The 14,312-nt window shown below is 41.3% G+C and overlaps 1 protein-coding gene across 1 annotated transcript in view; it reads left to right on the top strand.

Annotated features, from left to right (window-relative positions):
- The window catches only part of LAPTM4B (lysosomal protein transmembrane 4 beta), a 60,795-nt gene extending 54,099 nt beyond the window's left edge, over positions 1-6,696 (top strand). Inside the window, exon 7 of the mRNA XM_064706450.1 lies at positions 3,952-6,696. Within this exon, the coding sequence (XP_064562520.1) occupies positions 3,952-4,026 (75 nt within the window). The 3' untranslated portion in view covers positions 4,027-6,696. The remainder of the gene's footprint in view (positions 1-3,951) is intronic.
- The last annotated feature ends 7,616 nt before the right edge of the window (positions 6,697-14,312 follow it).

Here is a 14,312-nt window from a genome sequence, read left to right as displayed (position 1 = left end):
AATGAATGCAGTTATAGGGCTTGTGAAATAAGCTAGGAGCTTCTGTCCTTTAGATTTTAGGCATACTATAGGACTGAACTCTGCAACTATTTAATTTTCCAAACTTTCTTGCTGGTCTACTGAAAAAAGCCAGAATGTCTTCACATAGGGATCGCTGAGTACCAAAAAATGAGTGTCCTTCGTAATTTTTATAGCAACTTGTGGATGACAGTCTCAAACACTCCGCAAACATGATTCCCACAGCACTCAGGCAACATTCATATATTTTTCTCAATTCACAACAAAAAAATGCAAAAACATAATGCCTGTGAAACAAAATGTGTCAGCTGTCTGAGTGGAGATTCAGCCTTGGGTACTATATACCTAAAATATGCACATATTTTTTGTACTTTGTCAATCAATTTAGACTGTATCCATTCCAATCAGATTCACAGATAAGGCTGAATAGTGAGTTTCTATTTTTCCAGTTTCCGAATTCACCCTTTGGCTCAGTGACTGGCTTCCATTTTCTGTCTCTGGAGAGCATAATGTACTGCCTGAATATCTATGCTGATTTATATTCACATCACTTATCTGCTTCCATTAGCCATCATATAAGGTTTTCAGTTAGGTTTGAAGGATCATTATGGATGGATGGATCATTAAGAGCAGATAGTGGAAAGACATAACCACCTGTGGATCCAGGGACAAGAACTGACAGTTGCAATTTCAATGTCTGTGGTCAAAGTAATGGTTACAGTTGTGTTCCACTGAGGGTGGGGACCCACAAACCAAAAAGTTTGTCAGGTTATGTACCTGCAAGTTAGCAGAGGAGCACCCAGATCCTTTCCAGGGAGGAGTCTTTTTTTATCTGATGCAACACTATGGAGCACGCAGAGTTTTCTGATGGAGAGTTCCAAAAAGAGTCAGGGGATGTTTGGGGTCCTTGGTGGTTCGCAATCCTCTCTAGGAATATAACCACTGTTTGACCCTGTTTCTGCACTTGTGCTGTGTGTTATGTGGTCACCACAGAACAGGAGAATTGGGTCCAGAATGGGGCTGCCCTACCTTTGTATGTCCCACCTTTCCAGGAATGTTCTGTTCCAACTTGCCCACTTGAGTGGCCATTAGTGTTTGAGGCATAGCAATGCATTATCTCCTTGCTGTCTGTCACAGCAAGTGTCACAGCTGAGACAGCCATGATACACACAGTGTCACCATACAACTCCAGAAGGCTTTAAGCATTCACCCACACACAGTGTCACCATATAACTCCAGAAGGCTTTAAGAACTCACCCACAGAGTGACACCATACCACTTCAGAAAGCTGCAAGCAGCTGTCCTTCTTGTTCTTTTGCTCAACCTTTTATATTCTTCATCTTACATGCATCTGTGTGCCCTCTGTTCCCTTTGGTGATTGTTCAGTGCACCTGGCACTCCATGGCTCGTTGCTTTCAATGCTGCTCACCTGCTTTTCACAGCTGTGCCCGCTGGGGATGAGGCTCCCCCACAGCCCCACTCCCAATTGCCCCAAACTGTGTGCCTACAGCTGCCCAGACTTCCACAGGCATTCCTCTTTCCTCTCACCTCTTGTTGAATTGTTGGTAAGTGAGAAAGTGTCTTCTGAGGGCCCTTAGGGCCATTGATCCATATATGAGGTTTGGGTCTGCAGAATGAAGGAGTGCTTACTCCCAAGATGTAAAAGCCTTACCAGGAGGCTTTTCTCCTACCAGACAGATTTTGTTTCATAAAAGAGTGAAGGGAATGGAGAAGTTCACTCATATCATTAATTCTCCAGGGCAGGAGACCTACTGGAAATGACAGTAACCTCAATGCTGAAGTAATAATACTGATGTAAACAAAGTAGCCTTAGGACACATGGATTTAAAAGAGGATCAGAGCACAGGAAGAGGTTCATCCATTGTTTATCAGCTCATCTTTATCACTGGAAGATGGACAGCTCTTAGGATAACAGGGCCTGCTGTCACTTCTTGTCACACCTGATGAAACAGACTCTGAACCTGAAAGAAATGGATCACAGGTTGGGGCTTAGCATTACAAACGTGCAGTAAGACAGCTAAATCTTCACAAGGGGAACTTCATTCATTTTCAGAGTAATCTCTAGGTCAGATTTAATAACTAATTATATTGTGTCATAATAAACTAATGAACATGTTTCAGGGTATTTGAGAAACTTTTTTTAGTAACATGAGGATTTTACTAGAAATCCTGTTATTAAACTAGGGATCAGTGCTAGGGAGGGGATTTTATCTGTAGAGCTTTTTACAGTTAACATGCTTCAGCATTGTGATTTACTGAGGTTACATTGCAAAATAAGTTTATGATTTTTATCATAATATATATTTGAAATTCTAAATCTTGTTCTAATTTCACTAGATAAATAGTCATAAGATGCTTGCAGCCTTTAAGGGTCACATAATTTATTAAATGCTTTTCAACTATGAGGGTTTTTAGATCATGTAGTGCATAAAATACTGCATTTGCAAGCTCAAACATATGGTATTAATGAAGAGCAACAGCTCTGACAATTTCCTTTTCTAAGTAATGAAGCTTTCCTGATTAAGGGCTGAAGATGCCAAGGTAGCCATTCTGTAATCTTAACAACATGCACAGATGTACTTGAACACACGGTCATCAATGCATGTTTGTAAACTCACATGAGTATAATGTGAATCACACTTGGAACTACCCCACAAAATCCTGTTCCAAAGTCTATTTAAATCTACAGAACAATTCCTACTGATTTTGCATGTTGTGGTTGAGGTCCACAAGGAATGATTATGGATGTTTCTTTGTAGAAGGCAGGTTATCAACTTATATAAGAATTGGTGAAATCCTTTCATGGCAGAAGTCCCTACAGATATTCCCTATGTACATTTAGACAATCAGCTTTACATGCTCTTTAATGACCAAGAAGCAATGCTGATAAATCTGGAAATTCCATTATGAATAATTTATCATCAGCTGCATAAAGTATCTCAGACAGTACACTTCAGTGATATTCTCACTTGCTATTGAGGTATTTTAGGAAATGTACACTCATTCTTCATTCAGACATTTATTTTATCCTCACTCCCTGCTGGGGTTCACAGACCAACTCCTCCTTTGTCTTTTCACATGCAAGCTAACTAATGTCAGTGCAGGTGCCATTAAAAATTGCTTGTTTAGGCATGCTTTCCTAAACAAGTAGGAGTCTTGGTTCAAATCTCTCCTCTGCCCTGTGTGGCCTGAACTTGCATCTCCCATGTCCTAGAAAGCTGCCTGGACTGCAGTGGATGGGGTTGATATATGACTAACCCTGATTAATTTCCTAATTGCTGTCAGATGTTTGAAGGATTCACTGAAATGCTTCTGGGAGTATAGATCTTCTTTCTCATAGCTGAGTACTCCAGAAGTATAAATCTGGAGATTTATTTAGACATTGGGTAATTTGTTCTCCATTTACTTCTTTTTCCCCACTCCAAAAAAATGATTAGCTATTCCAGGGAGGGCTCAGAAGGAGAAGTTTTCAGGACTTTTCTCACTCTGGCTGTTTGAGCACTCCTCCAGGAGATAAGGTTTAGCACTCTTGACAGAGGAGAGCTGCAGAAGCAGCAGCCACTATCACTGCCATGCCAGATTGAGCAAATTCAGGTACCTGCAGTGAATTGATGACATCAAGCTGTTACTGATATGAAATGAGAAGAAATCTGTTTTCTTTCACAATGAAAACAGTATATATGTTGAAAAGAAGGAACTTCAAGCTAATATTATTTCTTTTCCTAATTATTCTGCTCCTGCTTAATAATTTACTCTTTTTTGGTTTTGGAGTTTGTATTGTGTGGTTTTTTTTTTTTTTTGTTTGTTTGCTTGATTGGTTGGTTGTGGACAAGGCCTTAGGGGTTTTATTTTCTGTTGATTTTCTCATCTGACTTCTTTTTTAAAAATTAAAGCTTTTTTCCTTTCGTGCAGGTCCTGTTACCACCATATGATGATCCTGTGAATGGAGCTGCTAAAGATCCACCACCACCTTATGTGTCAGCATGAGTGAGAGTGCTGTGTCCCCAGGGATGATAGCTTTACTTTACAGACATTGAAGCAATAGTTTGATAATCTCACTTCCAGGATATAACCTCTGTGGGTTACACTTCACTGTTTTGCTGACATATTGAAACATAAATTGTATGACTCATATTCTGTAGATAGTTTTAATAATTTGCTGCAACTACAGTAGTTTCAGAAACTAGTGAACTGTTTTCAGAATAATTCTGGGTAGCACTAGGGTTACAGTCGTCACTGAATAGCTTTTTCCACCATGTCTGACATACAGTGCTAGTAGAACTTTGCATTCTCAATCAGGTTCAGAGTGTAACTTAATTTTTTAATTTGCAAAACTTCCAAAACATTACAAATATGTTTCTCAGATGCCCACATTCAACTTCAGAATACAGACCAAGTCAAAAAAAGTGACATTCCAATTCATTCCTCTTCTGCAAGTATTTTTGAAGTTACTATGCTATGAGTGATGATGATGATTGCAAGAAGAATTAGTCTTATGCACTATTCTCATCAACCTGGCTAGTGGGAAACATATTTAATTGGGAAGGATAACTGTGGGAAATGAGAATAGACGAAACACTCTATGTGTAACAAGGCAGAACCTGTGGTCTACACAGACTCACTTCATCCCAGTCTGAAACCATTCTAATCCTCAAAAAAAAAAAAAGGTTAGCAAATTCTGATTACTTTTTTTACCCACCTACACACCTTTTTCCTCTCCACTAACTTCTCAAATAGTATTTTGAGGTCACAAAATCCCTGCTTTAAAGTCCCATGATTAGGTGACAAAGCTGTGTCTTTCACACTCAACATGCAAATGTTTTCCCATCGGAATGTGCCTGTAAATACTGCAGTGTTCTGCTGAGTGTTAACTAAATTATGCAGATTCTAAGATACATGTTCCCAGCCTGTGGGGAACTTAAGCATGTAATTCCTTTAGCATCAGCAGCTGTTTTGTCTGTTTCTCATATACATCAATGTGAAGGTATAGATTCCTTTTATGACTGAACTGGTTGTACTGAGAATCCTTCTCATGGGACTCATCCACCCGTGAATGTTTGTGTGAGGTATTTATTTCTTCTCTAGAGAAGTGCCTCCTGCACGTGTAACTTTTTGTTTTGATGAAGTTTCTACTTTTAATTGAAAAGAAACACGAAAAGGGAATATAATGTGTGTCTCTATCTCTCCTTGTTTCCATCTGCATTGTCTCCTCTGTATTTGGGGTGATTGTCCAGGCTGAGGCTCAGCTGGTGCCATTGCACAGCACTCAGGGAAAGGGCAGTGCAGCATTGAGTCACAGTTTGGAGGGGCACCAGAAGACACCAAGGTGCCATCTCTCTGTGGCTGGGCTGGCATGGGAGTCCTGCAGCAGTCCGTGGCCTGAGACCTTAAGTCCAGCTAGCGAGAGGGCGGCCAACAGCCCACGGCAGCAGGGGGAGTCAGTCCCGGTGGCAGGGCCCCAGGGCTGACTGCTTCAGGCACCCCTCGGCATCAGAGGCCTTGGGCTGGGCAGGGATGAGGTCTTGGAGAAAGCTGCAAGATTGGTCGAAGAATGAAGAGCCGGACACTTCCTGGGGGCCAAACAGGTTTAATGCCTCTGGCGAACCAACGGGCAGCACCAACAACCGGCAGGGAGTGACCAAGAGCAGTGGGGCAACAAGGGTTATAAAGGGAGGTGGAAACCAAGGGAGGGGTTTACAACAAACCAATCAGAGAAGGTCGGGGGATGAGCTTAACATAACTGACATAATAGGGAAACCAATAAATACAAAGTAAAGGAGGGGCGCTGGGACCTCAGCCAACCACAACCCCCAGTGAGAAGAAGGCTCTGGAAAACTGGGAGGAGTGGGGGGGTGATTGGGCCCCGGGAGGAGGAAAAGTTTACTTATTAGGGGAAAAGGGGGAGGAGAAATTATGTAACGTGAGTAACTGACACTAACCAAGGGCAGAGGTAACCATAGCAACCTAAGGGCTACGGCGGGAAAACTGGGGAGGGCAGAACCATTTTACACTGAACAGGGGGGAACAATACATAAAATGGGGGAATAATACAAGAAACTTAACAACACGCCACAACAGAGTCCAACCCTCCTGTCCTCACCCTTAGTGCATTGACTCCATTCTGCTCACTGAAGAAATGTGGAAGTTTTCCTGACTTTTTCTGGAAAAGAGCTTTCCAGGGGAACACAGGACCAACAAATCCTTTTCACAGAGATTGCAACTGTGAGCTGTTCTTGCAGAAGCCAGGGAAGGGAAGGAAAGGACAGATGCTTTCTGCCTGTCCTTCCCACACCCCTGGCAAAGGCAGGTCCCCATCTGCTTGTTGAAATTTTAGTTCATGGTTTATCCACTCTGAGATCAAGCTAAGCAATGCATTGGAATGAACCAATCCTGAAAACCATCCACTGATCTTTGTCACAGTCCTATTTTTTTCCTTTCTGAATCTCTCTGCCATCTACTCTCATTACAGGTGTCTTTGGGAATTAATCTGAATTTGGGTGTTGTGCTGGCGGGCTGGGCTTCTGAGCTTCATTTTCTTTCATTCTTGACAGATTTGTGAAGGATGTTAAGCAGTCACCTGTTTGAGAAAAGCTGGTTGTAAATACATTGCATCTGTGTATACAAACTTCTCTACAATAAAAGGGATTGTTTCCTGAAGAGTATGGAAATAATGTTTTTATTGTCTTCCAAGCACAAACATACATAAATTCCTGTCCAATCAGTCTGTCACCGTGGAATTTTCTCTGTAGAGGACTAATAGTTTTTTAGTCCACTCCTCAGTCAAATTATCATCTTTCCCATCATACTGTATAATTGGAGGAGAGGACAGTAAATTCTATAATTTATTGCATAATAGGACCAAAAGATAATTCAAGGTTTTAGTTTGTTGTCCAAAACCACAGGCATTTTTTTTCCAGGTCTGATGAAGTGTGTAATACAGAACAGGGCTAAACTGAGCTACTCTGAAAGCTGGGACTTTTTCTCCACACCATAATAGGGATAATGTGCTAATTCATATGAAATTTCTTAAGACTTTAAGTTGTCTCACTAAGGAATCAAGACTTCTTCACACACCCCATGCATGCATAAATGTGAGTACAGTGTGTCCTGCCAGAACTCCCCTTGGATTTAGTCCAATTTGAGTCAAAGAGGGTAGGAAAGTTGTGGTATCAAATCCATGACATTCTTGCACACAGAATAAACAGCTGGGTAGGAGGTAACAGATAATGTAATATAAGTTTAGTTCTGGTGACATATCAGAGAATCCCCATGAGACATGGGTTCCACTCCTCCCAAACAAAAGAGTTTCTGTGGTTTACATGAAGAGACATGAACTCCAGCTGAAGGGTTATCCTCAGATGCTGAATTCATTCCCCATTTCCATGTATAATTCTGGGGAATTTACACCACAGCTTTTCTGTAAGTCATTTTTTAATAGTCATCTGCAACACAGCCTATAAAAAAGCTTGCTTCTTAAAGTTCTGTATTTTGGGAGCTGCTTACTTCCAGCAGGTTTTTCCAATATTCCTTGCATTTTTTCCTTTCTCACAGATACTAGAGCATCTGTTTACTCAAATGGTCTCCTGGTTTTGTATCTGAAACTCTAATATAGCTGCTTTTTATTAATAATTTTTAGCAACTTAGGGGTGGAAAGAAAATACTTTGAGGAAATGTTAACATGAAACATCATAAATATAAGGCCAAAACCAGCAAACAGGAATCTAAACTTTGATAGTACCAGAAATATAAGTAGATCTTTTGCTGAAATATCTTCTGGGGTTTTGGTTGGTTATTTTTGGTTTTGTTTGTTTGGGATTTATTTTTGTTTGTTTGTTTTCTTTTGTTTTCTTTTTTTTAATGTGTGCTACAAGACATTGCAGGCTTCACAAATCCTACACATGCTAAGGCACAAATCCAACTTTTCTCATATGTGCCTGATGCTTTTTTTCCTGATTCAGCAATGCAGCTTTCCTTTATTCTACATTCCATGCTTTATATTGGAGAAAGCAACATGGAATTTGTAGTGGTGACCCAACAGTGTGGCAGTCATGCTTGTAAGTACATGAAGTTTCCTAAAACAATTGCTAATGACTATCATCTTAGGTGTTAGTCTGTCTGTACTCTTTGGGAAAACCTCTGGTTGGTAAAAACAATCCAGTCTTGATATGTTAGCAAAGGCCACATCGAATCAATACACAGCCAGATAAAATCTTGGCAAGGAAGCAGAGCAAATGATAACCACTTCCAAACAAATTCCAAATTCTTTCAAATTAGGACATTCCTCACCACTACCCTGTTGGCTGGGGATACCATGGACAGTTTAAAAATTGTTGCTAATAACAAGTCTGTGCACACTGGTGCTTGGAATGTGCAAAATGGAAGACTTGACTACTGCTAAGGGCAGAAGGGGAATATAAAAGGAGCAGGAGCAGAAACAGAACATGGGAAGGCAACATTCATGTACATCTCTCAACAGCACAGAAACAAGGTTCACTGCTGCAATATTGGTTGACTTATGTGCCTTTTCTTTCTCATCTGCTGTGGTCATGAGGAAATATAATTGCTCATGTAACTTCTTATATTAGCTGTTAGACAAGCTCTGTTCCAGAATTCTATCACTGAAGGGATGATACCTTTGTCTTACTTGTTTTAATGCAAGGAAGTCTACAGATTATTATTTCTAAACCAAAAGGAATATTGGTTTAATGCCTGCCAAACTGTCCAGTCAGACAGATAACTCTAAACTGCTCCTCTGGAGCTAAGTTTTATCCTTAGAGACTTCTTAGATGTTCTCTCCATAGAAGCTGCTCTCCTTAGATGCTGCTTCTCTGGAGCCAGGTTGTATCTTTCCCATTTACCCATTTCTATTAGCTGTAGAAACTGCAGTCAAATACCACAAAAAAGCATTTCTTGCAAATTCACTATGGAGATATTTCAACACTATCTCAGTTCCCAGCTCTGAGAAATCCAAAACAGCAGCTATAGCTATCTAAAGGGAGGCTTGGCTCTGATAAATCAGGATTAGTGACTCTGGTATTTGTAAATGATGTCTCCACACCCATGGGTTTGACCTGGAATCATTCTGCACTGTGGCCAGTTTTTCAGCTGAATAGCTCAGCAGGGTGTGGAATACAGATCTGTGACCTTCTGCCTGCAGCCTGTGTCCACCTCCAGCAGCAGAGGATACTCTAGCATTGGGAGTGAAAGCCTCATTGTCAGCCAGCCAGCAGATACAAAGCTATTTCAAAGCAAAGAGGCAGTTCTACAGCTATACCCTGGACAATGAGCTACAACAGTAGTTTATTTTAGAGAAGAACCTTGGTGAAATTTAATGCAGTAAATTATTTTCTTTTTCTTCAGAGGAATTAACTCTATCATAGCTGCAACCAGGACACAGATTATTCAAACGTTTCAGACAGCAGGAGAGTTTTCAGGAAATAATGAAATGTTTTCATTTGTAGCCAGAGCTGGACTTAACTAATTAGTCTGAGTGGAGGACACAGGGTCACTTGGAAAGCTGAATAAACAACAAGGGGATGAATCAGGCCTGCAGCAGGGCTGGCTACTTGGCTTACATGAGAAGCTTTGCTAGACAAAAGAGCTGTGAAGCTGCTCTGAGGGAGGGAGCTGCAGCACTGCAGAGGCTATGCAGGCATTCCAGAAGACTTCTGTTTGCTCTTTGAGGTCGACATGACCAGCAATAGCCACATAAAGCTTTTTAGCCCAGAACTCTGAGCTCTATCACAATACCTGTGTGCATCCTAACTCTGTAGCTCTAACAGGCTTCTATTTCATATAAACTTTTCCATAGTATGTAAATGCTTCTGGTTTTGAAAGGGTTGGGGTTTTTTCAGATTCTTTTTTTTTTTTTCATGTAATACTGAATCTGTTTCTCTCTCCAAAACTCCCCATTTCATGACCCTTCATGACAGTACAAGCAAGCATGAAATTGGAGGTCCAACATAGGTAAACTTTTAGCATCAAATCTTCTGATCCCATTCAAGGCCAGGATGGGCAAGACGCTCTTCAAATTTCAGATACCACCCTAATAAGATGAGATATGTTCTACTTTATGGATGAAAGGTATTTCAGCCTTCATTCTGTGCCAAAGGCAAGCACAAAACAGGCACCCTCTCTCTTGTGGAGGGAGAAAAGGCGTCTGGATAGGCAAGTGCTTTTATAGTTTTATTTTGTGTATCACCAGTACACCAGTTTAAGATCAACAGATGAAAAATAAATCAATGGGACACTCCAGGAGATTGATACTATTTATATGAGTGTGGTCATTCTTGGCAATATCAGATACACTCACCTGGGGCAGCAAGAACAATGAAAGTAAAAGAACAAAGGCAAGAGCTGGCAATTAGTTAAAAATATTTATCTTTTGGGAATTTATAAAGTCTTCTGCCCATTAAATCATTAGAAAAATGGGATGACTTTTTTCTCTTTCATTGCATTAGAACAGAGGATGAAATTAGCTTTCTGTCAGTTGGACAGAACAGCTTAAATTTCCTGCTATTGTGTGATCCTGCTGATTTGCTTCTCATCAAAAAAACAGCTAAAGAAGTTCAAAAGGCTCTTAAAAACAGACTATTTGATTCACTAGTTTGGGGTGGTTTTTTCTTTAAAAAAATTGACTTTGCTTATTTTTAAATGCAAATCTTTTCCTTTTAAATCCACGGATCTTAATCACAGTATCTGTGGCCGTGTGTTCATCTCGAACTGACTTGTTTCTGTTTCAATGTACATTTTCTTTGTGTTTTTTTTATCTTGTGAATTGTCAGCAAAAAAAAGCCCAAAGCACAACACAATATATTGTTACCTTTTGGTTACTTATTCCTCTCTGCAATTCAAATTTTCAGCCTGGATAAAAAGTCCTGACATAGTAATTTGGGCAAATAAGTTTCAAATAAAGGTAATGTATCATTGCACTCAACAGACACTGTGTGAGCACTCCAGGGGTCTAGGAAAGTAGCCCTGGTTAAAAAGGGAAGCTCAGAAAAACTCCTCTGTCAACTGCTGCACTCCTATTAGCACCAAGCAACAGAACATGCATGGTTCTAGAACTGCCACTGGGCAGGTGTAGGGCAGCAACATTTAGGTGTGAGCTGCCTTATCTGTGGCTCTTGTGCAAGAGGCTGCACCAGCAGCACAGTCCCAGCTGAGCCCAGACCAGTTCATTTCACACACCCAGCCTGAGGATGAGCTGAAAAAAAGGAGTGTCTAAGAAAAAAGGGAGGTGGATGTTTGAGAAAACAAACAAACATCTACCAAACAGCTTTGTCTCAGGGGTTCTGAGACCAGATAGAGTCACAAGCTGGGAAAGTTTTAGGATGTGATCTCTGGTTGTATTCATGGTGTCTACATGCACCCAACACAGAATGTCTTTCCTGGCCATGAGCTAGGTCCACACTTAGCTCACATTCCTTCTGCTTGTTCCTTTTTCAGTTATAAATCACCTCTGTGGCAATGCTTTTCTGAAATGCAGGCAGATTAGATCTACTACATTTCCTTTGCCTTAAAAAAACCCACAACAGGTTGGATGAGCACATCCTAATGTTGAGAAACTAATTCTGTATTTGTCACCTGTTCATGTTTTCAAACATCTGTAATTTTTTTTTTTCCTTTGAATTTTGTTCTGAAGTGTTCAGTATTATTTGGATTAGAATGGAAGTTGAGATGGCATTTGTACAAATCATGATGGTCTGAGGTATTTATTGCTTTTAAATTTGATATATCTGTGCTGGAAAGGAAATTGTCTCCTCCCCTTGATGTGAATGTGTTTTAAGGTTCATGTCTGCCTTGTTTGTGGTTGCTGCAGCTCTCATTCATTATCCTGCCTTTGTCTGTGTTGACTGTAATAAAATATTTATAGATAGCAAAGTCTTTAGCATTGCATAGACAAACAGAAGCAAGACAGATTTCTCAAGGACCTAGATAAATTTTTTATTAGTTTCTATTGCAAACAGGAAAAATTGAGATCTTAGTAAAAAGTAGTTTGAAATAAATAAATAAATTTAAATGGTTGTTAGTGCAATAAAAAGTCTATGGCTTTTGCCAGTTGAGGAATTCAGCTTCTTATTTATTGACATGCAAGGTTTGAAATGCTTATCAACAAGATCATAATGTTGTTGTACTATTAACTGTCTTTATTAGTCTACAGAGAGATCAAACCATAGTTTTTAAATAATTTAAAACATTTGTATCTGACAAACTTATGACTGGAAATGTAGAATGTATGTGTAATACTAGGTCAGTGGTTTTATAAACCACACTGTACTGCAATTAATCAAGAAGAATTTGCAATGCCTATGCAAATTTGAGTTTATCAGTGGAAGCATCAGTCTTAATTGTTTAGTTAGAAGAGACACCCTTTCCTGGGTCCAGTGCTGACTGAAATCAAACTGTCTCAGCTGACTCCTGAAGTGCCAGGTCAGCAGGTGTTTGGTATCTTAAAATAAAGAATGCAAGTTCCTGCTAGTTACCGTGAATTTTCTTGAATTCCTACAGTATCTTGAAAGCAAAACTTAATCAATCTTTTATTTCTCTCCTATTTTTCCTAAATAAAGACAAGACTTTCTTCTTTTCTCTTCTTCCCTTCCCTTCTTTCTTCTCTTTTCTTTTCCCTAGACATCTACTGTAGTTCAAACTACTGTCATGTACAGCAGGTTCATTACAGATGGTCAGTAACACTCTGTGCGGCGAGGGTGTATCTGGCCTGGATGGTCAGTGTCCGGCTAAGCAGAGGGCAGGCCGACACCCTGCTGCAATCCAAAGTGAGCACCCCTCAGCGTCTGAGGGCCTCGGGCTGTGCTCGCCTGCGGACCGATCTCACCGCCAATGCGACTGTGAATAAGGAGCTGGACTCTCTTTGGGGTTAAGTCCGGTTTAATGCACAACCCAAGACACCATCCAGGGAGAAACCCCAGGGAGAGACGGAGAAATGGGGGTGAAACAAGGTTATAAAGGGGGTGGGTCTACAAAGGAGGGGCTTACATGGAACCAATCAGAAAGGGTGGAGGGATGAACTTAACATAACTGACATTAAGGGGAATCCAATGACTACAAAGTAAAGGAGGGGCCCCGGTACCACAGCCAACCACAACCCCCAGAGAGAAGAAGACTCTGGAAAGTTGGGAGGAGTGGGGGGGTGTTGACTGGGCCCAGGGAGGGGAGAAAGTCTACATTTAAGGAAATAAAGGGGGAGGAGGAATTATATAACTTAAGTAATGGACAAAACAAAAGGCGGGGGTAACCATGGTAACCTAACTGTTGGTAGGGCTGCGGCGGGAAAACTGGGGAGGGCAGAACCATTTACGTTGAACAGGGGGGAACAATACATAAAATGGAGGAATAATACAAGAAACTTAACAACACACTACAACATCTCCCTGTTTTTTACCAAATAAACAGAAAAGAAAGTAAATGTCCATGTAAGAAACGCAAAACGTAAGGATCCGCGGCTGGTCCAGCCAAGTGCTTTCAACTTCTAAGACAAAGTTCATCGGCCCATGGATGGCTGCGAGGTGGAACAGTAGGCCCCTCTTCATCTGCGGCTCTTTCTGCCTCCGAAGAGAGGTCGAAGAAGAGGGGTCGCTCATTTCCATGGGTCCGAGGTGTTAAGCGCTTGCACTCAGCGCGGTAAGTTTCTTTTGGCCAGCTCGCGGACCAGGGGAGTGAAAATCAACAATGAGTTGGGGAGATGTACTAAAAGACAAAAAGGAAACAGTTAAACACAAAATACTTAAACAGATGGTTCTGCCCCAAAAAATAAATCCAGGTCAGAAGAAAATGGGGAGGAAACGGGAGAGGAGGGTCTGGACTCAAAAATCAGAAGAAAATCTGAAGGTGGAGGGGAAGGAGAGGACTCTTCTGGGATAGGGAGAAGACCGGAGGAGTGTGATGACCTTTTGAGGGAGGGCTTCCTCCGCCGCCGCCAACACGCTACCTGTACCTGTGGCACAGCCCCTTTCTGCATCCCCTGCTTTGGGATGAAGGGCCTGACCCATTTAGATGGTATCCAGCGGGGGCCTGAGGGAGTGGACACGCAAGCATATCCTCTCCCCCAGGTCACCAGGTCGAAGGGCCCCTCCGTCCACCAGGTCTCCGGAACCTTAATAAGGACCGGCGGCCTGGCTTTAGGCTGCAGCTGCTGGTGACTGCCGAAATGCCGGACCACTGGAGGATTCTGGTTGTCAAAGGAGCAATTAAGGAAGCTGAGGGTGTAGAGTGCCCTTGACAACCGGACGTGGGGGGTTTCCACCTTCACAGCC

Source organism: Zonotrichia leucophrys, chromosome 2 (genome assembly GCF_028769735.1).
Source record: "Zonotrichia leucophrys gambelii isolate GWCS_2022_RI chromosome 2, RI_Zleu_2.0, whole genome shotgun sequence".
NCBI lineage: Eukaryota > Metazoa > Chordata > Aves > Passeriformes > Passerellidae > Zonotrichia > Zonotrichia leucophrys.
The sequence above is the reverse complement of the archived record's forward strand: the minus strand, read 5'-3'. Positions and strand labels throughout refer to the sequence as shown.